General features: G+C 38.3%; 1 protein-coding gene and 1 pseudogene across 1 annotated transcript; one reads left to right on the forward strand and one right to left on the reverse strand.

Moving 5' to 3' along the window:
* Positions 1–1,031: 1,031 nt before the first annotated feature.
* Positions 1,032–13,429, forward strand: LOC149829341 (2-oxoisovalerate dehydrogenase subunit beta 1, mitochondrial). The gene is made up of 13 exons (XM_090018047.1): positions 1,032–1,276; positions 2,129–2,240; positions 2,585–2,620; positions 2,762–2,821; positions 8,521–8,578; positions 8,660–8,757; positions 9,007–9,096; positions 10,176–10,244; positions 10,314–10,400; positions 11,002–11,097; positions 11,183–11,260; positions 13,044–13,130; positions 13,240–13,429. Exons 1-13 carry the CDS (start codon positions 1,116–1,118, stop codon positions 13,273–13,275), a joined length of 1,068 nt encoding a protein of 355 aa, XP_089874173.1. The 5' UTR covers positions 1,032–1,115; the 3' UTR covers positions 13,276–13,429.
* Positions 13,430–20,191: 6,762 nt separating this feature from the next.
* On the reverse strand, positions 20,192–21,457 carry LOC149829342 (NADPH-dependent aldehyde reductase-like protein, chloroplastic pseudogene; annotated as a pseudogene).
* Positions 21,458–27,377: the final 5,920 nt, after the last annotated feature.

The following is a 27,377-nucleotide window of genomic DNA, read 5'->3' on the forward strand; positions in this document are numbered from 1 at the left end:
GTAAAATACATATAAATCCTCACTGCGCGTCACTTAGTGGGCGCATGATATATTTAAGTTGGTAAGTTTTTTTATTGCACAAAATTCAAACAAAAAAAAAATCTTACCCATTATATTGGCGAACTTTGAAAAAGGAAGCAGATCCAAAACTGCCCAACTAGGGGAGCCAGGGGACCAGTGTACTGCCCCCTCTTGAAAGGGCCGAATATTTATAGATTAAAAATTTTACAATAAGAAGTTCAACTTTTAACCAATTTACGCTCAACCTTTCAAAAATTATGTTTGAAGACTTGACGAGTGTCATGAGATTCGGACTCTTATGCAAACAAGAGAATGAATCTTATTGACATTTGCTAAACAAACATAAAGAAAATGAGTGGTGAGAAAAGAACTCTCATTTACCTTTACAAATGAGAGTTGCTTTATCATTTAAATGAGAATCATGATCACAAGAAGCCTAGTGTAATTCTGATTCTTGTCACTAGAAATCAAATTTGATTTGGAATCACGTGGCCCAGAAAAACCAAACTTGCCCATGAGTTTGGAATCCGACCCTTTCAAAAGCATCTCAATTTTTTTTTCTCAATATGGTTAATCAACTAGAGTTGAGTCGCGCCTAAATCAAGATTGCTCGAGCCCCGTGCAGAGCTTGAACCAAGCTGCCGAGCTGAGTTGAGCCAAACTGAGCTCGAACATACAGCCGCTCACAATGAAGGCTTTACTTGTAAGTACAACTCCTTGTCACCTTTTCTCCACGCAAAAAACGTTGTGGTACGTACTTCGGCAATTTGACATAAACAGCTGTGGGAATGTGTAATTTCTGGCTTTTTAAATGGAAAACAATTCCCATCATACGTTGTGGTACTTCGGTCTTAGCCGTTTGATAGATGCATCTACGGCTACCGTAAGTCCACATTCAGAGATAAGACGCTGACCAAATGCAACCCGTTCGTTGAACGGCTTGGATCTGACATGCAAAGGGTCCCATCATATATCATATGATGGGATCCACGACCACAGGGGATAACTCTTCCCAATTCTCTGTGCTTGCGTGAACAAACGCTTCACTTTCAGTTTCTCTTCTTCGACAACTCGCCAATCTTCCAACATCTTCAATGGCGATCTCTCTAGGAAGAGCAGGAAGAAGACTAAACCCCCTGAGGTTCCTCTCCACCTCTTCCCCACAAAGCACTCAATCGGCATCAGAAAGGAAACCCATTAACCTCTTCTCTGCCATCAACGATGCGCTCCACATAGCACTCGACACCGACCCTCGGTACGCCTTCTCTTCTCATGTGCTTGATGATTTGTTGTTTATTTCGAGGACCATATTTTCTTTTTCTCAAAATATACGGGCTCGGATCCACCATGTTCGTTTTTTTTATGGTTTTTCAATGGTGGGGTGTCTCCCTTTTGCCTCCGGCTACACGTTGCATGTGAGGATATTCATTAGTTTTAGATTCGTTATAGCTGGTTGTTGATGGATTTTAGATGTTGGGGTTTTGATTTTTGTGTTCTTTTCTTTTGAATGTAAGAATGTCCATTCATTAGACGCGAGGAAATTACTCCCTTTCTACCCTTCAGCCTTTTTCTCCTTATCGAATTTCTAATTATTTGTTTTATGTTTACATCTCTTCTTTTGTTGGTGGATATGCTTTGTTTGATAAGATCACTCAAGTACATTGTATTTAGAAGGTGGAAATGTGTTCTTATTTCTAAAACAACTAACCGTTTGTTATATATCTGTTTATGTTTGAGTTTAAAGAGTATATGTATGTGGAACCATATGGCCAAAGATAAAGAGATTGGTGGCAACGGTTGTGATGATTTGGAGTTGCCTTTTTTTTCAGTTTTTTTGTTTTTGAAACTGTAGTTTTGGTCCAGAAATCACTCTCAAATATAGTCTTACTCTGCATGAATTTATGTATTTCTGGAAGTATTCATATGCATGATCTTTTGCCCTCTTGGATGCTTCTGACAGAGTTTTATGTCCTTAATGAAACTTTGCTGTGAACTTGTAGAGATGCTGAGTGTGTGAGAAGTGGTTTAATCTCCATGAATATTAATCATCTTCTGGTTCAACATTATTTCTTGAATCTGTTTCTGAAGAACATTGACTTCTCCCCAGTGCCTATGTGTTTGGTGAAGATGTGAGCTTTGGTGGCGTCTTCCGCTGTACCACAGGATTGGTGGATAGATTTGGAAAACAGAGGGTCTTCAATACGCCACTTTGTGAGCAGGTATTTCATGACTCCAGCATTATATGATATTTTATCTAACAGTTATATAGATTTTAAGAGCACGGTAGATGTTGGAAGTAATTTTGGGCAGCATGGTGTCCGCTAGATATCTGAGAAACATGCGGGAAATCCTTTTACTTTTTGATAGTTAAACTAAGGTTTGCCCCCACTGTTGTTTGAACCAAGATCCCTTAGTTAAGATAGTAAACTCTAACCTGTCCCAGCTATCTTATTCCATTGCAGTATCTAGAAAAGCTTATCTAATACTTTATGGTATGAAGGACCCATCTGTTCATTTATTTTTTCTTTTTTCTGTGACTAAAATAGTATGTATTCATATGCAGGGTATTGTTGGGTTTGGCATTGGGCTAGCAGCAATGGTGAGGATTTACTTTTATCCGTGGACTGTTTCTATTATATGTATGCCTATCTTTGTATAGCCTTCAATTCTAGGAAAGCTACCGCAGAAGTTATTCATTATGTTGATAATGTTAACAATTGGGGTTTTATATTGTGACCAGGGAAACCGTGCCATTGCTGAAATTCAGTTTGCAGATTACATTTATCCTGCTTTTGATCAGGCATGTTTTCTATCATTACATTGGAACCTGTCTTACTATTTGCAAGATATCATCTAGAATTGACCCTTGTTTTAATGCTAACAAAATACTAATGATCAAAATAATAAAGTGGTTGCACCCAGTGCACCAGGTCAAGTGGATAAGATGTTTTTTTTAATGCTATTAAAATACCAGAATCCAAGGGCTTTTCAAGTTCATGGGTTTTTACTGGATACCATTGTAAGAAGATGCAACCCACAATCCGAATCCTCAAATGATTCTCACAAAAGATCTCCCACAAGAACCATAAAGGTTCATAAGGCTCACTCACAAGAATCAATAAGATTCATAAAAACACCACCCAAGAATGAATGCAAATATAATTTCATTCAAGTGGGATATAACCCACACAAAAAGATGCATTTACAATGGGGTGAGACCCCACATTTATACAAGTAATAAAGAAGAGGGAGAGGGAGTCGTTGGGCTCCCAACGGCTCTATTTAGAGTTGTTGGGAGTCCAACGACTCTCTTAGTGCTTTATGCTTTTTGACTAAGTCAAAAAGGCCTAAAGCCTATTATATGTCCAAAAAGTAAGAAATGATGCTTTATGCTTTTTGACTTAGTCAAAAAGGCATAAAGCCTATTGCATGTCCAATACTGAAAAAAAGAAAAGCTAACTAAACTAAAAAGATAAACTAAACTAAACAGATATGATTACATATGATAGTGATATATTATATATGAGATTAGCTATGAGATTACAATTTTAACACTCCCCCTCAAACTTACGGTTGAACAATCGAAAGTTTGTCTAAGAGAAAATGAAATCTAGGAGCAGCGAAAGGTTTAGTAAAGAAGTCTGCCAGCTGATATTCTGATGAGACATATGGAAGATCAATAGTACCGTGTAGAAATTTCTCTCGTACGTAGTGACAATCCATCTCGATATGCTTAGTCTTTTCATGAGATGTCTGGTTGTTAGCAATGTAAATAGAACTTTTTTTGTCGCAGCATAATTGTGATGCTCCCGTACTCATAACACCCATATCTTGAAGTAATCGCCTTAACCATAATACTTCTATGGTGGTTATAGCAATGACTTTGTACTCGGTTTCAGTTGACGAAAGAGAGACCTTTTGTTGTTTCTTGCACCTTCAAGAAATCAATTATTCTCCTAAAAACACACAAAGTCCAGTAGTTGAGTGTCGATCATTAGGGTCACCTCTCCAATCTGCATCAATATAAGCAGTTAATTCTAATGAAGAAGCAGACAAGAAAAGTCCTCGAAAGATGAAAGTTTTAGGATATCTAATAATGTGTAACATAGCTCCCATATGGACAGTGGTAGGAGCATGCTGGAATTGACTTGTTATGTGGACATCATGTGCAATGTTAGGTCTTGTGATGGAGAGGTAAGATAATGCCCCAACAAGTTGTCTTGTAAGGTGTTGGGTTCTCAAGCGGTTCTCCATCGTCAATCTTCATTTTAATATTCACAACTTCAAGAGTGGCAACATGTTTTTCATCTGTGATTCCTGACCTGTCAACAATATCAAGAAAAAATTTAGATTGAGTTAGTAAATAACCTCTAGGAGAATAAGCCACTTCGATACCAAGAAAAATTTTTAAAAATTCTAAATCACTCATTTCAAAGTTGTTTTTGATAAATTTTTTGATATTGTCAACTCCCTATTTATCACTTCTAGTGATGATCATGTCGTCCACATAGAGAAGAAGAATAATCACACCTGCATTAGATTTCTTAATAAACAAAGTTGTGGCAGTAAGACAAATTTGAAAACCCAAATCAAGCATAACTTGATTGAATTTATCATACCAAGCCTTTGGGGCTTGCTTAAGACCATACAAAGATTTATGCAAACGAAGGGTTTTTCCTTGAGGAATTTTAATACTAGGTGGTGGTTCCATGTACACTTCTTCAGTTAGGCTCCCATTGAAAAATGCATTTTTGACATCTATCTGAAAAATATGTCATTTCTTTATCGAGGCAAGAGCTATTAAGGTTCTTACGGTAGTCATTCTAGCGATTGGTGCAAAAGTCTCTTCATAGTCTATTTCATACTCTTGGGTATAGCCTTTGGCAACTAGTCGGGCTTTAAACCTTTCAAGAGTGCCATCACTCTTGGTTGTAACTTTGTATACCCATCGACATCTTATGGGCTTTTTTCCTAGTGGAATATCTTGGACAATCCACGTATTTGCCTTTTCTAAGGCATTTAACTTTGTTGTTTGCTGAATCATAATCAGAAGGTTCTATGTAGGAATGTAACAAGGCAATATATGCTTGATGTTTTGGGGAAAAAGACTCGTAGGATACAAATTTTTTGGGCACTTTTGACATCCTAGAAGATTTTCTTGTTTCTATTTTATCTTGTGCTTTAGAATATTTTTCTAGAGCACAAGGTTGTTCTAGATTACCTCGTCTGAAATATTGTATACAATCTGGGTTATTATGAGATGGTTTGGTACTTACAATATCATTTTGATCTTCTTGATCATCTTCACCTTCATTAATCTTTGGAACTAAGTCCAATAAAAAGTGTATTCATCTACTTCTCTAAAATTCTTAATTTCAAAAGAACTCTCGTTTTCTAAGAATGATACATTTTGTGATACATATAACTTTCTAGTTTTGAGATCAAGGCATTTATAACCTTTTTTATGGCTTGCATAACCAAGGAATGCACATAAAATAACACGAGAGAAAAGTTTATCATTCTTGTTAGAAAAAACAAAACATTTGCAACCAAATACCCTTAATCTTGAATAATCTGGAATTTGTTTGAAAAGCTTTTTCACATGTGATATATTGTTTAGCAAAGATGATGGCATTCTATTAATGAGACATACTACAGTTAGAGTAGCTTCAGTCCAAAAGTTTTTGGTACTTAATGAGTAATGAGTAGAGTTCTTCTTGTTTCTATAATATGCCTGTATTTTTTTTCTACTAAACCATTTTGCTGTGGAGTATATGGGCATGATCTTTGATGTGTAATGCCATGTAAATTTAAATAATCATAAAATTCTTTTGATATATATTCTCTCCCTGAATCAGTGTGGAAAATTGAAATATCATTTTTAAATTGGTTCTTGACCAGATTATGAAATATTTGAAAATGAAAAAATACTTCGGATTTATATTTTAGAAAATAAATCCAAGTATGCCTTGTAAAGTCATCTACGAAAATGACATAGTACGAAAAACCTCTTGATATGACAGGTGCATGACCCCACACATCCGAATGTACCAACTCAAGAGGTCGAGTAGAGACAAAATTTCTTTCTTGAAAGGGTAATCTCTTCATTTTTTCAAGAATACATTTTTCACACTTGAATGTCTCAGATTTACAAAAAAAAATCATATTTGAAAGAAAATGAATCTTGGATATGCGAGGATGACCAAGTCTCCTATGCCATAGATCCAAGTTCATTTTTTGAACATTACAACATAAAGTATTCTTGGAAATTTTCAAAAAATTCATATAGTATAGGTCTCCTTCTCTATGGCATTCCCCAATCAGCTTCCCTGACTAGTGATCCTGCACCCGATAACCACAAGAGGAGAAGGAAACGCTATATCCATGGTCAGATAATTGGGAAACAGACAAGAGATTGAAGTTTAATTTCAGAATATACCTAATTTGTGGAATAATTTTTTTTTCAAGTTTTAAGAAATATTTTCAAAATTTACTATCCCTTTGATTTCTAATGATGTTCCATCAATAGTAAAAACATTTGACCATTTTGAGTTATGACATTCAGATAACATATTAATATTTGGGGTCATGTGAAAAGAAACACCTGAGTCAAGAAGCCATAGAGATTTACCTAGATCGGAAGTGCTAACTGAAGAGACTGCGGCTCCAGTAGATGAAGATGCTCCCTTGAGTAGAAGTTGAAGCACTTCCACCAATTGTGCTAAGGACATACTTCGAATAGAAGATTCATTTGACTCTTGTGGAGGTCCGACTGAGGCAACCTTTTTCTCATAAGGTCTCTTCGATTTTGGACAATGAGTTTTCACATGTCTTGGTTCCCGACAATAATAACAAATGATTTTTCTTTTCTCAAAGTCATTCCCTTGTCTTTCATCATTACCCTTTCCATAGTTAGGGGGTTTGTAAGTTCTAACATAATTTCTTGGTTTTGACACGGCTAAAACAGAGTCATCATCATACTTGTTTATTCTACTCTTGAGTCTATTTTCTTTCATACTTAGTTCTTCTATTGTGTCTTCTATTGAAGACACATTTTCACGGTGGAGAAGAATAGACTTGGTGGATTCAAACTCCGATCTTAATTCACTAATAAATTGAAAAAAATGTTTCGCATTTATTTGGTTTTGGCGGAATTCTATATCTTGTAGGCAATGCCACTTTGGTTCAAGAAGAGCTAACTCTTCCCATAATTCCGACAAGCCATTGTAGTATTCTTTAATATTCTTGCCTCCTTGAACCATATTTCTAACTTTGATTTTTAGATTATACACATGTGCAATATCTTTAAGAGAATACGTAATCCCATGCATCATTTGCATGCTCAAACTTTGCAAGGCTTGAGCATTTCTTCTTTATGTCGACACTTGTTTTGAGCCAAGATATGATCTTGGCATGTTTCATTTTTCATTCCTTCCATTTTTTTTCATAAGTAGAGATGACTTTAATTATTTCTACCTCCTGGAGAGGTATTTCTTTTTCTCCTTCGTCTTTTGTAAGGATTAGGGTAGGTTTCACGTTGGTCCCATCTACTAATCCCCATAATCCTTTTCTCCATATAAGATGTTTCATGATTGAAGCCCATGTGACATAATTGGAATCGTTGAGTTTGATGGGCTTAATGGTGACATTATCATTGCCATCCATTTTACAATTTTTGGGAAGAAAGAGATAAAGAGTAGAAAAAAAGAGATCAAATGCAAGAAAAAAGAAATAAAGATGAGGATACTCTGCGACAAACGGTGGGTACAAGTATTCCTCCAAACTTTCACACGATCACAACTTCAAAGGAACTTTACTCCTTTTCAAAATCTTGAATGACACGCTTTCCGATACACAAAAAGAACTTATCTTGATCTCTTCAACCAACGGCTTTGATACCATGTAAGAAGATTCAACCCACAATCCGAATCCTCAAATGATTTTCACAAAAGATCTCCCACAAGAACTATAAAGGTTCATAAGCAAAGCTCACTCACAAGAATCAATAAGATTCATAAAAACACCACCCAAGAAAGAATGCAAATATAATTTCATTCAAGTGGGATATAATCCACACAGAAAGATGCATTTACAATGGGGCGAGACCCCACATTTATACAAGTAATAAAGAAAGAATGCAAATATACATTTCATTCAACGACTCTCTTAGTGCTTTATGCTTTTTGACTTAGTCAAAAAGGCATAAAGCCTATTATATGTCCAAAACTGAAAAAAAGAAAAGCTAACTAAACTAAAAAGAAAAGCTAACTAAACTAAACAAATAAGATTACATATGATAGTGGTATATTACATATGAGATTAGCTATGAGATTACAATTTTAACAACCATTAGCTACCACAAGTAGCTGTTGATATACATGCGTGAAACATGAAACAGAATCTTAGAATTATGCAACTGAAACTTTTGCAGTTATATCTGCTCCTAGTGGTTTAGATGTATATTTGAGTCATTTGATATAACTCTTATGTGTGATTTAGATAGTCAATGAAGCAGCCAAATTCAGATATCGGAGTGGGGACCAATTTAATTGTGGTGGTAGAGCCTTTTTCCTCTATGATATTCTGGATTTAATTTCCAACATGCATAGAAAGATGACATTTTTCATATCAACATCAGGTTTGACAATAAGGTCTCCTTATGGTGCTGTTGGACATGGTGGGCATTATCATTCACAATCACCAGAGGCATTCTTTTGCCATGTTCCAGGTCTCAAGGTTATCTGATATATTCTATCTTCATTTCTGTATTTTTTTTCTGGGGATGCTTTTGTTGTTTTGCAAATGAAGGATTTATTTCTAAATCTTAGACAAGGATGTGCTTATGGATGACATGATCACTGTCTTGACGGTTTCTATGATACAAAAGTGTTCCCTTTGTATATATCTTTACACACATTACCTGAATTCCTTTGTATATGTATACTGTGTGCCTGAATCCATTGCCTTCTTTTCCCAAAATTACAGGTGGTCATACCTCGGAGTCCTTTGCAGGCAAAAGGACTGCTTTTAGCATGCATACGTGACCCAAATCCTGTTGTCTTTTTTGAGCCAAAGGTATCAATGTTTTGGTGAGCAAAAATCTATTGTTATGGAACACAAGCCCACACACACATGCATGACTTGTTAACCATTTGTTCTTACTTCTAAATAATGGTTAGTACTACACTTCTGCTTCCAATTTGATGTGCGGGGTATTATGGCTATCACATTCCTTGTTACAAAGCTTTAGTGTTTGTCTTTCAGCAATCTTAAAAAATTCAAATTTTCATATGTAATTTTGGGTGCAGAAGATGCTGATGCATTATTTAAACCAAGGAAAAAATGTCACCAATATTTTAAGAAATCTTTATGTTTATGCAAGTTATTGAAAAAAATAAGGTTACCAAGCTTTTTGTAATATTTGATAGCATTAATCTTTTGAAGAAATGTCAAGAAAATACTGCAGAATATTCTTTTTCACACTTTTTAATTTGCGTAATTTCTCTTAATTTCCTGTTTTTGTGTTCTCTGGACACTTCTCCATTGTTTAATCTAATAATTGTTTATTTTCTAGAAAAAAATGGTTATCCTCAAAATGGTGCCACATGGGTATGCCAGTCAGGCCCTCATACCCATGTCATACCATGTCAACGTGGGTGGCATTTTTGGGTACAGGCCATTTGGATTTTGGACATTAATAACTCATTTTATCCATTTTATGATCCAGTAAACTTGTGGTCAACAAGCAAGGTAAAAAGTTCCAATGTTAACAATGTATATTTATTGATCATTAATTGTTAGTTAACTATATATCTTTGACAAGTTTTAGATTTTCGGTTCATGATTGACAGTCTATAAGTTCATATATAAAGGAGTTTGTAAGATATAGCATAATCATGTGGCTTTGGATGTGCATCTTTTTAGAAAATTTTATATCTTATCCATGGCATTTCCTGTGCCCCCATACTGATGTGGCATAGCCTCGAAACCACCTGATGTTGCTTGCTTTGATGATCTACACGTTTGAGAGTTTCGCTCTTATCACACAATATGCATAACACATTAAACATGGTATGATTTCTCAGCAATTGCATAAGTATAATAAATGCCTAGCTGCTTGCTTTTCTAATCTTCTCTTGCATGCCATGATTCAGTGGCTTTACAGATTGGCAGTCGAAGAAGTCCCTCAAGAGGATTACGTGCTTCCCTTATCACAAGCAGAGGTAAGGAATTTCCCTGCATCAGCTGTCTTTGAACTATGTAGCTGAATGTTTATATTTTGAAATGCCCAGGTAATCCGTGAAGGGAGTGACATTACGCTTGTGGGCTGGGGAGCACAGCTCTCGATTATGGAACAAGCATGTACTGATGCTGCAAAGGTTAGTTGCTGGACATATTATTGAATCTATCCTTTTCTCTTCTGCTACTGGGAAGCATATATTAGAACGTACTAAGAAGTTGTCTCTAATTGTTGAATCATTCAAAAATGACCTTATCCTATTCCTTGGACATCTAAATGTGATTTAAATTGTCTTGGTTCAGCTAAGCAACTCGTTTAGTGCAGAGTTGATCTGCGGCTTACCAAACTTTGTTCCTTTTTTAGCAGCTTGAAGGGTTATGGTTTTAAGCTGTGGTGTAGACAAGTCTTTATGTGTTGTTCCAGTAAACAAGATTGAATCAAAAATAGATGTCGTACCATCGGGTTGAAAAGTATAAAAACAATATTACATGTTCATTTCTCAGGAACATTTGCTTGGTTAAGTTTATCAGCTCAGTAACACACATATAAGCAGAACACATAACCAACTACTAAAAGGAAGATTAGCAGACACGAGTTTGGTTATTAACAATATAAATTATTGCATATGATTGTGGAAAGTGAAAGTTTTGAAGAGTCTCTTTTCTTTTCATTTCATTGCTTGGAATCATATTTTTGTTATTTGTTACCCATCTAAAGGTAACACATGAAAGTTTTTTCAGGATGGAATTTCTTGTGAGCTGATAGATTTGAGAACATTGATTCCTTGGGACAAGGAAACAGTGGAAGCATCTGTCAGCAAGACTGGAAGGCTACTTGTGAGTATAAATCTTTTTTGAAGGAGATAACTTTTATGCTATACTTTGTTTAATCCTCTTGAAGAGTCCCTAACATGTGCCACAGGTCAGTCATGAAGCACCCTTGACTGGAGGATTTGGTGCAGAAATTTCTGCTTCAATTGTTGAACGCTGCTTCTTAAGAGTAAACACAAGATTTTATTTCTGAATCTTCTCATATATTGTAGCATCTTTATGAGAGTAGATTTTCTATCATATTCACCAGTATTTATGGTCTTGTTTTTGCTGGCTTAGAGTCTGTACTGAATCTTGTTGTCCCTTCTCACTGATTAATGGTTGAGGGAAAAAACTGACTTCAGTATTTTGGATGTTTCCCAAAATGCTGATCTATTTAAAGAAAATGACCAGATTACTCCTGGTAATGGACCTGCTTTCCCCTACTGCTTTGTGAAAACCACAATTCATGAGCAAAACATGTATCTTCAGTTTCAAATTGCTGCTGCCTTCAACAAATCAGCTTGTGAGCTAGTATTATGTTCTCATGTAACTATTAATTTGCTGGTTTTGAGTATAGTGAAAACTGTTATCACTCAAGTGGGCAAAAAGTGCTACTTTGAGTACAGAAACTGTGGCCTGTTTGCGTGGTTATAGTTCTTTAACACGGTAGTTCTCCATGTCTACTGATCTCCATGATAATATAACATGCACAACAACACACACACATATATGTACATGTGTATGTATGTATCTATGTAGTCAAGATTTTGAAAATATCACAATGTTATTTATGCAAACTAGAACTTATTTAAAATGTAAAATATCATGATATTTTATAAATATCAGAATTTTAAATATATGCTGATTTATCTCTATTTTTCAATTTTTTTAAAATCTATATTTCAAATATGATTTTTATATTAATTTTTATTTTTATATTTTAAAATTTGTTGTGCTTTCCTTTATTTTTTTGCATAAAAGTTGCTAGAATTTATTAGTTTCTTGTTTTTGTGTCATTTTTATTTTATTTGTCTTAAAGTGCCAAGATATTTCAAGATTTATCGAATATTCTATAGTATTTTGTGAAACACTTGACATGATATAGCCAATGACCATATATGTGATCATGCACAAAGACGTTCACACACACACACTACGCCCTGTAGCCACTGTCCTGTTTCAGTGTCCCTTCTCTTAATGTATGGTGATAGTTATGAAGGAACATGTTTAGGGATAAACGCCTCTCTTCAACAGATGTGAACTCCATTTTAGCAGAGAGCCTCTTATTCTAAATTAATAAAGGGATTCTTTTTTCCTTGTTGGCTTCCTCCAACCATGTTAACACTCTGATCTTAACATGAGCTCTGTACACCATATTTAGTCATCAATATCTGTCTCGTTTCTTATAATATGGTCTAGTCATAGTTGCTAGAGTTACAAGTGGGTGTGGAAAACAGTACATGGGAGTGAAGGCAAGATCCAAGTATTTAAGAATGTGTCATGTCTGAAGCATTCAAGACTCATAAGGGGAAGTGAGTAGGAAGCGGCAATGGAAGCAAGTAAAATGGGACATGAAAACAGTAGTTAATACATGGATTATACTTAAATGCACAGTTTCAACCTTTTTAGCAAAAAATACCCATCAGGTGTGTTCCAATGAAAAACAATCTTAGAAATTGCTGGTCTTCTAACAAGAAAAACACATTAATCAAGGAAGTTTGACTTCATATTCAGAAAAGCAAGCCTCCCCTTCTTTGTGAGCCATGGATCTACAAAAGTTTCGGAAGTGTATAATTTGGTGCCTGAAGCAAGCTGTTGGACCTTCTGAGAAGCTTATGGTTACTTGATTCTAGTTCGTTATATTCTTGATTAAATTCTGCATTATCTATTCAAATTGTCGGACACACCGTTGTCTAACGGCTCTATGATACTTATCTTACATGGAAATGAGAATATTATTTGTTTTGCAGTTGGAAGCCCCTGTGAGCAGAGTATGTGGCCTTGATACTCCGTTCCCCTTGGTTTTTGAAACATTTTACATGCCAACAAAGAACAAGGTCTATAGACAGAAGTTTTTCTTAATCTTTGATCAGGTGGCAATTTATAGTTATGTTGCACATAATTTTGTCTGTACATTAACTCAGTTTTTCTCTTCTACTGTCACAGATCTTGGACGCAATCAAGGCAACTGTAAATTACTAGCACTTTATGGTGCACACCAAGGATTGTATTTAAGGATATGAATAATTCAGATGCAAGTAAATCATCATCCTGTATCATTTTGGCTTTGTAAAAGTTGGGTATATTTAATTTGTATGTGAACATCAATAAAATCTATTTGTTAGTTCTAAGATTCTTTGGATGACTCCATGTCTTCTATTCTGGTATTCATGTTTCTACATTCTGAGAGAATCGGCTTCTCTCATCTAAGTGAAAAAGACCTTGAGGGGGGGTGCAATGATCACATTTAATGGAGTTGAATGTCAAGTTGTATGGGGACTTTACCCAAGTTGACCCTGTTGATGACTTCATAAGATTCTTGCTCCTGGACTCATTTGATTCAGCTAATTTGAGGTGTCCATGGAGGCAAGTTTTTATGTCGAAGATTTCAGATTCCACACATTATTTCCTCCTCCTGACACAATTTTTCTAGAGTTGAGACTCCTCCTAGTCAGTGAGGACGTTACTAGGCAGGTTCCTTGTCATAAAAGGGAAAAAAAGAAAAGAAAAGACTCCGATGAAGTGTCTCAAGTTGGTCTGACTTTGGTACCTTTTTCTAGAGAATTGCGCTTGTTTCAGTAAGGTTCATGTTAGAATTGCAATATATTGAAGAGGGGTGATACTTTTAAAAATTTTGTTATTTTGTTGAAATTTTTGTTGTTTTGCAAATTTGTGATGATAAATTCAAAATATTTGCAGCATTTGTGGCATAGACCAAGTTTGCATGGCATATTAAATGCCATGTAAATTCTGTAAATCCTTATGCTGTGTAACTTTTGCAGAAACTGTTTCAGAACCTCCACTTTGGAGGCCTTCTCTTATGGATATGCAAATTGCCAATGACTGGAAGTGGAAAATAAGCTTTTTGGGTTTCTAATGAAAAAGACATGCAAGTCCATCACCTACCACTATAGGGAAGAAAACAATGGTACCTCTCTCTCTCATAATGGTAAGAAGTTCACCCCAAATGACAAGTAAGGCTGTAAATAATATATGTATTTTGTAGTGTAAAATCGTTTCAGCCTAACGTGTATTTTGATAGACTTTATCTTTGTGGTAATCGAATAAGTATCACATGAGCTAAAAGTTGCATTCTATCAAGTTCTTTACGTAGCGTTATTACTATATGATATAGCAAAGTGTGGTGTGTTACTTTTATACTTAAAAAACCGAGTGCACATGCTAAGTCTAGCCCTCTTTTCAGTCCTTGACGTATGCAAAAGATTTCATTCTTATCTTGAATCTTGTTATTATATAGACTTCGTGCCATATAATCCTTTTAAAAAGCATGCAGTCAAAATCTCTGGTGCATCCTGGATAATAACATGATGTGGTAGGTCTTACCTGACAGTTTCATCTCCCAAGCTATAATGATAAGAATGGTAACGTACAAAAACCCACTAACTTATCAGTTATTTATAAAAGAGCCTAACTTTTGAGTTATTGCATTCGACCACCTACTATATTTAAGTTCACTTGAATACCAATCAAAGGCATCAAGTGGCATTTTTGTTGCATTTTTGTAAAGCATTATGTCATCCCACTGTATTTTGTTAAACAAGTCATTTTGGTCACTTTGCTTGACTAAACAAAGATCACAACCTATGTCACAAGGACACGCTATGCAGGAGCCCCGTGTCTAGCGGCATGATGCATGCATGACATATTTAATAACATTTTAATATTATTAATAACTAACATTTCAGAATAAATATAAAATTATGTGTTTATTTTATCAATTTAAACATAAAAATCCGTTTCCCTATCCTAGTTTTTCAAATAATTATGTAGTCGTGTCTTGTATCCATATCGAGTCTATGTTTGTGACACAAAGATCAACTAAAGAGCTTATCTTTGCTACGTAAATTATAAAAGTAGGTAGCTAAATATAATCACCAAGATACTAAGTAGCTCTTGTGAGCTTCCTTCACCTAGCCAAGTGGTGGTCAGCTTAAGGCGTTCAAGTTGAAGGATGTCACGAGTTCGACACGCATCCTTCATTGCAAAGGTCAAATCCAGTGGAAAACTATCCCCATTAGATGAGAGGAGTACTGGGTGAAAACAAGGCCGCCCCAAAGGGGTTTGGCATTGTGGGATAGGGCCTAGGCTGCTAGGCAGACGGTCTAGGTTCAAATCTCATGGGCATCACCCCTTGCGCAAGCTAAAGTGTGGCGACTCTACGACAGTAAGGGGTAAGTTCACGGAGTTTTACGCTATCAGGACAGTTATTATAAGCACGGCAGGTAGAGCCAGCACGGCTAGGTCTATGATCCTGGGTAGGGGTGGCAAAATCTGACCCGACCCGCCTAACTCGTTTATTAAACGGGTCGTGTTCGTGTTAGGGGTATGCCAACCCGCCAACCCATTTGACCCGTTTAATAAATGGGTTAGGCGGGCGGGTCAACCCGTTTACACGAACCGGTCAACATGTTTAAACGGGTTTTGTGTTATGTTGATGTTGTCTTTATGTTTATGACTTTATGTTGATGTTGATAGTACAATTCCATATTGAGATTTGCAGAAAAAAGTATAATATGTATTTTTTTTTTGTTCCTAATTGTGTTATTCGGGTTAGACAGGTTATTCGGATTACTCGGGTCGGTTATCGTGTCTATGTTATCGGGTTGACTCGTTTAATAAACGGGTCACCGTGTCGTGTAATCGTGTCGTGTCGACCAGACCCATTTATTAAACAAGTTAATCGTGTCGTGTCGGGTTACCCGTTTAATAAATGGGTCATGTTCGTGTTTGCCACATCCGACCTGTTTAATAAATGGGTCGTGTTTGTATTGAGGTATTCTGACCTGCCAACCCGTTAACCCCTAATCCTGGGGGCAGTTTCTCCTTATAAATATATAAAAAAAAAGATAGAAAAATAAGGCCATGGTCACCTCTTGACCCATAGAATGCCATGGGAGGTACCACTGCAGGGGTTGCCCGCATGGCCAGTGGGGTGGTTGTGAAGGTGCAGAGATGAAGACACCGGATCAACCCTCACTGATGCATGGGTGTGTCTGTAGCTTTCAGAGGTGGGTCACATAAGGCAGGGTGGTCGTGGGGCCACCCGGGGTTTTACTGGCTTCGGCAAAGGTTTCCCATCGTCCAAAAAAAAGAATACCATGGGAGGTCAAAGTCATGACGTGCGGAACTTCTCATTAACTTTATCATCTTTTTTACATGGCATCATCTGCATGATCGGCTTGATTTTTGGATAAATTTGCTGTTACCATATTATCATATGATTGAGAACATGTCATTCTAGGACTGTTTAGTGTAGCTTTATCCATGCATCGCCATGCCGGATTTTATGGCAATGGATTCAGATGGGATATATTTATTTTGATGCAACTCTTAAATTACAACCTAAAAAATTATAGTTAGTCTTAAACATGATTTTGTTCATGAACTGTTTCACACGTCAAGTCGTGAACTCTACCCAAAGGCCAAAACAAGAAATCTAAAATCTTCTAGCTCTTTTCATATTTCCGGTTTTGGCAAGAACAAAAAAAAGAAGGAAATTTGGGTTTTTATGTGGCACTAAGAGACATACAATAGACACTGAAAGGATAGACAACAAGACATATCAAAATTGGTCTTAGATGTAGACATCCATGTCACTCTCCAAAGAGCATGTTTTAGTGCCACCAAAACCCCAGAAAATCTTAATTTTTTAAATGATCCAAACATGGCATGTTTCTAAAAATACACTTATCAAAATGTGACACTCTTCAGGGCAGATTTTTTTTTTTTTAACTCGGAGAAACCGTCCCGAGCGCAGAGACCTAGCCGCTCTAGCTCAGCCTGCCGTACTACGGTCCCTGTCTATGTCGGTGTAAAACTCCGAGGGATTACCCCTCAACCCCAGGGAGTCACACGCGGGGAGATACCCATGGGATTTGAATCTAGACCGCCCGTCAAACAGTCTAGGCCCCATCCCACTACGCCAAACCCCTTGGGTCATGTACTTGTGAACTATGACTAGCCAAGTTTTTATTTAATCGACTTTCACTATCATTCTCCATGTTGAGCACCACCCAACTAATGGTGGGACCAAATTATCGTGCTTGATCCTCAATTGGTTATCATACTAAAAAAAGGAAAAATAAAACAATTGCCACCAAACACTTCATGACAAAAATCGTGGAATTTTAATGGTGAGATTGGCAATGTGTTGCATTTAGTGAACTTAATCAGGATATGTTAGTACCAAACATGCTGTCTCAGATGCCATAAAAAAATCTGAATTTTCCTTTTTTTTTTTCAATCTCTTTCCCCTATTTAGAGAGTGTTGGAGTGTACTCGTCAAAAAAATAACTAGATAAGATGAGAGACATGATGATCGCAAGAAACACCAATATCCAGATTAGTCCACGTATTTGGAACTTCCAAAATCAAGATCTAAATTTGTCAATAAATCGCAAACTTTCATCCACACGTACAACCATGTTCCTGTTCATATCATGAAACTTCAGGCACCACAAACATCCATCCGCCAAAGAAGGGAAACTCGGAAGACCCAAAAAAAAGTTAAGGATTTTGTATCTTAGCTAAGACATGCTCACATGTAGGGATGGCAGTGGACCGGGAGATACCGGGGCCCCGTCTCACCCCGTTTGGACCGGGGATGAAGGACATGAAATGGGGATGAAGGTTAAAATCTATCCCCGTGCGGGGATGGAGGCGGGGATGGACCTACGCTTTCCACCGCCCCGCTCTGTCCCCGTCTCAATCCCCGCCCGCCCCGTCCCCTCTCCAATCCTTTAAGGAACGACTATAGACCAAGGAGAAATGGGCCCCCGCCCCGCCTCACCCCTGTTTGGACCGGGGATGGCGGACATGAAACGGGGATGGAGGTTAAAATCCATCCCCATGCGGGGATGAAGGTTCAGATTTTGAAACGGGGTAGGGGTGGAGACCTTGTGCCCCCACCCAGGTCCACTGCCATCCCTACTCACATGAAAGTGACATGTAATATTCAGATTTATCTTTTTCTTAGTTACAACAAAGTAATGTGGCCAGCAGGGTGGTTGAGAGGGTGCCGAGGTGAAGGCACCAGATCAAACCCCACTGTGTGTCAGTAGCTTTCAGAGGTGGGCAGCGTAAGGCAGGGTGGTCATGAGGCCTCACCCGGGGGTTTTCCTCGCTCTTGGACGAGGGCTCCTTGTCATAAAAAAAAAATATAGTCCAATATCGACAGTGGTCCTCGTGTAAAATCCTATTTTAAGGGAAACCCACCATATGATATATGCATCATTTTAAATATAATAAGCCTATCCTTTGAGGTGTGCCACAATTGAACTTCATTGTCTTTATCCTAACAAGTAATAATGAAGTATAAATTAATGATATAATAAAGTATAAAATAATAACATAAACCCAATTATAACCATAACATCCATCCCCTCCTTTAAAATGAAGCTTGCCTCCAAGATTCCAACTCAATTGCTATTCTCAGTGCCCTAAAAATCCAAAAAACACTGCCCGTGGCGATTTGTAAGGCCAAAAGCACGTTTTCGTTGTTGTTTTTGGCCAGTTAATTACTTCTCAAATCAACTCTTAATAAATTTCATGAAAATGAATACAAAGAGGTCATTATGCAGTGGCTTATCATGCAGCTCCGCTGCTGATGACCATCCATCTCAACATTTATAGAGATGGATGCTACACCCATCTCAAGAAATGCCAAGTTGGGTGGCTGTCAAGCAAAGTGGCTGCACGCAGCATATAATGTGAAGTCTGATATAAATCTAACTATAACCATAATACTTAGGGGTGTCAATGGGCCTGGTTTACCCGGACCCCCCACCAGAATCAAACTCTATAGGGTGCGGGTATGGTGATAAATATAAGAAGACCCGATTAAGAACCGGGTCTGAACCTGAAAGTCCGACCGTGGTATAGTTTGTGAAATTTTATACCAGACCTGGATCTGACACAAGTTCCCACTAAGACCTGCAAATTTTCAATGTAAAAATGATAACAAATATGGTTTTGCCGGGTATGGTCTGGGTTTGATTCATGTTCTTATTGGGTCGGGTATGATTTTTCTTTAAGTAAACCCGATTAGACTTAAGTCTGGACCCCCGATACCATACCCAAAAATCTGATCTAAGACTGTTTCCACCTGTGTCTTAACCAAAGACCGACCCATTGACACCCATAATAACACTCCATGCACTGCTTTAATGAAGCACTGTGTTCAAGAGTCCAACTTCACTCGTGCTTCTACAGCACCTTCGGTACCACAGAAGAAAAAAGATGTCTTGTAGTGAAAATTTTCAACAGAGAAAGATGGGGTTAGGCAGATCCGTACTAGTTATACAACCGTATGCCTTTGGGTTTTGAACCTGCACCTTACAAGTTATTTTCCAAATCAATTGTAATAACTTTTTTAAACAAAAATTATCGGTTTTTTACAGGGGTCAAGGAGCATAAAGATCAGGTGCAATGTGATTGCACACTTTATTTGCGGCTGCACGTGATCACCCTCCATCTTGGGGATAGGGCCTATCCAGCTGTGGAGCCCAAGAAATGATGGAGCGCCATCAGGTGCAGCCGCACGCTAAAAGTGTGCAATCACATTGCACCTGATCCAAAAAGGCATCTACAATTTTTTTTTTTTTTTTTTGCTGATGACTAAGAAAACCCTCAATAAGAGCCCGCCTTCCTGCAAGGTAAAACTCCCGGTTGAGGACATGGCCACCCAGCCTTACATGAAAACATAATTTTATGCTCCCAGAATGACAGACCTAAGCATGGCAAGCTATGACCAATGTAGCATGTGGTTTCTCAAGATAATAAACAAAAAAAAAATGAATTTCTTTTACGATTGATTTAGATTATTTCTTTGTCCAACAAAACCATTTTGACACATATTTCATTATCCATAAGAGCCATATTGCAATTACAACAAGAAATCCCTTTCCCAAAAAACAAATAAATAAATAAAATCTCTCTCCATAGTCAAGTAGAGATCTATACTAATTCTTACACTTTATCATCCTGTGGTCAAACCTCATGATCTTATCCACAATCTAACGCTAAAAGGAATGCAAACTCAAACTAAAAAACAAAAACAATAATTACAAAAATAAAGTCCATTTAAAATCTTTCAACATAAAACCATGTTCGTGTACAAACTAGCTCTAGAGAAACCCAATTCCCACAAAAAAAAGAGGGACTCATCCGTCAATTACATAATCCTCAAGGGTATATAGAGGAAGAAGACACAAGAGAGGGCAAGAAGGGAGGGAGAAATTCGTCTTTTCCACTTATATCAACCCACCGTTTACCCTAATGACCTGGCCGTTCACCCACTGGCCGGAGTCTCCGGCAAGGAACCCGACCACGGCCGCGACGTCCTCTGGCGTCCCGAGACGGCCCATCGGAGTGTCCCATACGATACGGTACACCGGATCCGGCGATTTTCCGGCGAGGAATATCTCGGTGGAGACCAGACCCGGCGCGACGCAGTTGGCGGTGATCCCGGACCCCTTGAGCTCCTTGGCGAGGATCTTCGTCATAGCCTCCACGGCGGCCTTCGAGGAGACGTAGGCGCCGTACCCAGGCCGGAGAGCGGCCACGAGCGACGACGAGACGTTGACTATCCGGCCGCCACCGCCACGCCTCAGCCGGTTCGCGGCCTCGCGGCAGCACAAGAACGTCCCCTTGGCGTTCGTCTCGAAGATCCTCTCCCACTCCTCCTCCGAAGTGGCGGAGATCGGCGGGTAGGCCGAGTCGAGGACCCCGACGGAGTTCACCAGGATGTGGACCGGGCTGCCGCCGGCGAACTCCTCCGCCGCGTCGAAGAGCGCCTTGACTTCGGCGGCGTCGGAGACGTTGGCACGGACGGCGACGGCCCGGGGATGGGAGAGGGTCCGGGAAGGCAGAGAGGAGTTGATGGCGGCGACGACGTCGGCCGCATCGGCGGCGGAGGAGGCGTAGACGGCGACGACGCGGGCGCCGAGCCCGGCAAGGTGGAGAGCGATCCCGCGGCCAATTCCGCGCGAGGCACCGGTGACGATCGCCACTCGATCCTGAAGAGTAAGGTACGGTATCGGAATATCTCCTGAGGAGTCGGCGTCGGTGGTGGTGGAGGCGGTGGCGGATTCCGGCATTGTGGTCGGAAGGAGACGTGTAAAAGCGAGGTTTTTGTGCAGAGCAGAACAGAGAGGAAGGAAGGAAGAGAGTCCGCTTTATAGAGAAGTGGCGTGGGACCCGCAACGTCGGATTCCGATAAGAGTTTAAAAGAAAATCTGGTCTTTTTTTCTGGATCGGGATTCAGTAGCTTAATTTTTATTCCTGTGGGATCGGATTCTATCTGAAATCCGTGGATTCCGAGTCGGCCCACAGAAAAGCAAGCGCTGGGCATTTTCTTGTCTTTGGCTGAAGTTCGGATTCGGTAATGTGGACACTTTATGAATCCGAGTCCAGGGGATTGTATTCGTATGGGAGCAGCAGTTGGTTCTCATATCCATGATCACAAATATCGACAATAATCTGAAAATATCGCGATCTTCTCGTGATATCTCAAAACATCCAATAAAATACCAAACTCATCGTGATGCTTTCACAAATATATTTTATATTTATATTTTTACATTTTCTTTTATTTATTTTTATATGTTTATATAATTTTATATCTCAAGAAAATCAATCCTTATGAAAATTTCCCTAAAAATGCGAATTGTGATAATTGAAGGTGACTAGGTTTACATTATATGCCAATGGATTTGGATCTAAGAAAAACTCCAACTAAATTCAATGGCTTTTTATCAATACTTTACAAAAAGTTGCCTAACCTTGTCAGATATTTACGAAAAGCCACCTAACATTTTGATTATTAAACGTTAACCATGTACTTTTTGTGAATGTATTTCAACTATCAACTAAGTTTTAAAATATTAATTTTGTTCTTTTCATATAAAACCACTCATCTTATGTCATCTTATGGACTTTTTTTTTAAACAAAATCAACTGCGAGAACGTTCCATCCATTTTATTTGAGTAAATAAAGGTAAACTCAAATGACTTTAAGACAAGCGTGTTTTTGAAACATAAATTATAAAAGCAAGCGGCTAAATATAATAAGTTAAATGTTAGGGGTTTTCTTGTTTTATAAATTACTCTAACACGCTACTCGCATAGGAAGAGGCATAATAGGGTAAACGGTGATTTTGGATTGACATCGGACCCAGGCCCGATCTATTTAAGAAGCTGGGGCAGCCACGGTTTGGCGTTGAGTCCACGGATTCACAAACAATCAGTATTTTCACACGCAATTATTTCATGTGCAGAGAGAAAGATGGACCCGTGGATAGGGATGGCAGTGGACCGTGTGTGTGTGTTTGATGACTTTGTTGATAAAACAAGAATATCTCGATAAGTCGCGATATCTTCAGTTAAGCAAAAATATCATAGTACTTTCAAAAGCTGATAAAATACCAACAAATAGGATATTTACAATGTATTATATATGCTTAAAATATCATGACTACTCATGATATTAATGTGGTATTAACACTTTTAAACATTTTTAATAGTTTATTATTTTTTTATTATTTCTTCTAATCTCATCTTACGTTTTAGGAGCTCTTTCAAAGAAAACAACTTTTTATTTATCGAATCATTTTAACTAACTTTGAAAAGCTAAATAATGAGATCCGTAGGGTATCAACGGGTTGGATCTGGTTCAGACCCAGGTGAGTACAAACCCGAATATGATTTTGAGGTGCCGTACCAGATCCAGACCCAGTTCTGCTATAAGGAAAACCATAAGGATTACATGAAAACCCGGTTCGTTCCCTCTAAAATAATATATACTTTTTTTATCTTCTTTATATTGAAATTAAAATCACTGGTCTTAATCGAAACTTGGGTTGAACCCGAGTCTTGTATGAAATTTCACAAACCCACCCCCAGCTCCATATACTAACCGGACTCTTTGGAACTGATCCGGTTTTTAATCAGACCTCCTTTATCAGCAAACCCTGACCCTATAGTGTTTAGTACTGAACGAGTCCGGGTCAAACCCGACTGACTAACAGCCATAATTTGTTTTAACTTTTAACTCCTTTATGAAGTGTTGCATGTTCATACACTAGTTTTGAAAATATCGCGATATTTGTCTTCTCAATGTGCAACCTTAGACCCAATGAGTACAATCCATACCATCGGTGGAGTTTGTAAGACCACGACTGATCCTGAAACGGGACAATAGTACACAAGTAGAGTCGGTCTTGGTCCCGGGGCTGTCCATGAGAGATCCGGAAGTGGTCCCGCCATATCCAGACAAAGATCCAATCATCCAAACCCAGATCCACCCCAGGATCAGAGACCTAATCACGTTGGCTCTGCCTGCCGTACTTACGATCGCTGTCTTAACAGCGTAAAACTCTGTGGACTAACCCCATCAATCTAACATGTTTGCAAGCCTGTACATAATGTCACAAATCTTGTTCTCAGGAAAATCTTGGCCAGGAAAAATCTTGCAATATTTTGAAAATTTTGTTTTTTTTTTTCAAAAAAAATTAAGAAAACAATAGCATATATAAAGTATAAAAATATAAAGTATGTAAAAGTATAAACAAACTATAAATAACAAAAATATCGAATAATTTGGTTTTGTTGCGGTAATATATCATGATAAAATGCGATAATTTAAAATAGGTGATAGTTTGCAAATATCAAATTTTATCATCCCTTGAAAATATCGCAATACAACATACCGGTTGGTGTTATATCAGCCTTTGAAAATATCGCAATACAACATATCGGTGACAAATGAGAGAGAGAGACATAAAGTATGATGAGCTGAATTCAGTTTAAGGATTCATCAAAGGGCTCCTCCAAGTCCCAATATTTCGTGCAAATGATTAACTCAACCCCGGTTGATTTAGTTGATAGCCATAAAATATCGGCATATTTTAAAAATATGGCAATTTTATCATGATATATTCACAAAATGATAAAAATTTAGCAAAATCAAGATATTTTCAAAATAAAACCTAGCTTTAAAAGGCTTTGATATTATTGCAGTATGAATTCCTTTTCTAGTATATGTATAGCTTCTTAAAATTGTAAAACTTATGTATGATAATCTAATTTTAAGAAAATATATTTCCTTGAGACTCTCTTAAAAAGAAATTTCTTATTTTATTCTTCTACCTTTGGTGTACGCAATGAACAAGTGGTTGTGAAGTATCTTGACAACCTAATCTCAAAGAGTGAAAAATCAAGAGATTTTCATTTTTAAACATTACAATAGAACGTAAAATTATATGTAAGCAAAAGAACATCTAAAAGGAGAAAATGGGTGAGGATGGAATAATTGAGATCTTCTAAATTCAATTTAAAAACTTTTTTTTTTTGGGGGGGGGGGGGGGGGGGGACACTACAAGAAAATCATGGATTAGCGACGGCTTATATCCATCGTTAATCCGCCGCTAAGCCGTCGCTAAACAGTTTAGCGACGGATTAGCGACGGATTAGCGATGGATAGAGGCCATCGCGAATTTTTGCTCGCTAATTAGCGAAAAAACTTATTTGTCGTTAATTCCGTCGCTAATTTGCGACAGATTAGCGACGGACATTATCCGTCGCTAATCCGTCGCTAAATTTAAAAAAAAAATAAAAAAAATGATCCCTGTCGGGCGGTATTCCGGCAGCAATAAGCCGGACTTATACCGCACCCGACAGGCATCGTCGTCCTCCGTGAACCGGCGTCGTCGTCCTCCGTGAACCGGAGGACGACGACGCCAAAGGCAGACCTTGCGTGGCACCGCCTTCGGGGGCAAGGGCTCGCTCCCCTTGATCATCAGCCGCTGCACAAAGATGTCGTCAGCCGGGCACGTCCCCCCGATGTCGTACGACATGTACTGCTTCAGCTCCTCCTGGAACCGTCGGCAGGCGTGACCCACCGGCGGGTAGATCTCCTCGGAGCTGAAGGTGGGCGAGAAACCCAGCGGCAGCTTGTGCGGACCCACCACGTTCCTCACCTCGTCGGGGACATCGGGGCCCCAACCAGCCAGGTGATCTGTCTTGGCACCATCATATTGTTCAAGGACCACGGGGTCGTTCTGGCCGCTATTGCTCCCCCGTTCCGGCAGCGACTCCTTCAGCCGAGCCAGCTCCGTGAGCAGGTTCTCGAGGAGGGTGTTGGAGGAGTGAAGCTGGTTCTGCACCTCGGAGAGATGGGCCTCGGTCGTGACGAGGCGATTTTGCGTGGTGTTGAGCTCATGGAGAAGCTCGTGGGCGTCAAGCACGCTGCCCAGGCGCTGAGAGTATTGGGACCAGTTGAAAGGTTCAGCCCGGCCTCCGTGGGAATAAGAAGGGAATGGAACGGGATGGAATGAAGCAACCCGGTAGGATAAAAAAGCAAGAGGAGAGGGGGAGAGTGAGCCCGGTTTAAATTTCGAAAGGGAGAGAGGGAAAATTTCGCGCTCGGTTTAAATCGAAAATTAGCGAGGGCTTTAGCGACGGAATTTTTCCGTCGCTAATCCATCGCTAATTAGGGTTTGGTCTGGGTAAACCCGACCTGTTGACACCCCTAGATGGGGGAGTGTTTGGGCCCGGGTGAGGATAGAGTCATAGGGAGAAGGAAAGCCAATCCTATTTTTGTTTATTTACTTGTTTTTAGATAGGATCCACTATATGTGTTCTCTGTGTTTGGTTTAGTAGGGACCACTTCTTAAATTGTGTTTCCCTGGAATATATGTTTGTTTTTTAGAGGGTTGAAAAATCAACCAAGTATAGTTTTTCAAATTTCCATCCCTTGACAATTGCATTTTTACATTGAAAAAAATTCCATCTAAGGATCAATTTTCTGCTAAATTGAATTGACCGATTGGAACACATTTATGGTTTTAGATTTGGTCAATACTACCTGCCTCTATGAGTTTCAATAAGGGGATTCCTTACCTATGAAGTTATGCGCGGGCACACACACACACACACACACACACACACATATATATATATATATATATATATATATATATATATATAGGATTATAATGTTGTCTACCATAACAGTTGCCTGCCTCTCAGCAGCCTCCAATAATTAAAAAAAAACTGAAATTTAAAATTCACCTTTCAATAGTGAGTGCTTCAACTTTTCTTACCCTCCATTCAATTTTTTGAAATGTTTAATTTGAAAAAAAAAAATCAATTGCGAATGATTTTACTTTTCTTACACCCCGTTGAATTTTTTGACAACTGAACAAAATGTATATAAAGATTTATAAATTCTTATTCTTTCAAGTTTTTGTTGAGATTCTTCAAAGAAATTTTTTTATCGACATTAGAAATCCTCGGGTGACGTGGAGCAACCTTATTGGGCATTATCTTATTTGCTTTTTAAGATATCTCCTCTTTCCGAAAGAGATGGGAATTTGCCCGGCTTCCTTCTACAATGCATCTCTTGAGAATCCCTTGTTTGTTTCATTCTCACGTAAAGGAAAAGTTTTACATGGGAATGTGCATGAATTTCTAAAAAATCCTACCAGCTCAGCCCATGTGAATAGATTTACACATAAAAAGTGATAGGTGGTAGGAAAAAAAACTGGGGTTCACTTTCATTCACGGTGAGAAAAGATTATATCAGGGTTGCCGGCTCAGCACTTTCCCACGTAAGTTGCATGAAACAAACGAGGCAACGTCCCTTCATTACACTGAATGTCCATTTTGCAAAATCATATTTTTGTTTTGTGAATTACATGAAATATAAGAGCAATTTTGAATATTTTTGGTGAGAATAATCAAATTTTAAAATTTTTGTTAGGCCTACATTTCGCTTGTTTGGTGAAACCAGGGTTACTGGAAACACTATAAGATAGTGGGAAACCATTTCTTTAAAAAACGTTTTCGAAATGAGAAACACTGCAGTTCTGAAACATTTGGAAAACGCCAAAAAAAATATGGGAAACACGTTTTCCTGTTTCAAACTCTATGGGAACTCATTTTTCATACTACGAGAAATGTGTTTCCCATATATAGGAAACACGTTTTCCAAGTGTTTTACTTTCATGGGATACATGTTTCTCATGTTTGCTTTCATTTTTCTTTTTCTTAAATATTCTCCATGT

Source organism: Nuphar pumila, chromosome 9 (assembly GCF_984573655.1).
Source record: "Nuphar pumila chromosome 9, dmNupPumi1.hap1.1, whole genome shotgun sequence".
NCBI classification, from domain to species: Eukaryota; Viridiplantae; Streptophyta; class Magnoliopsida; order Nymphaeales; family Nymphaeaceae; genus Nuphar; species Nuphar pumila.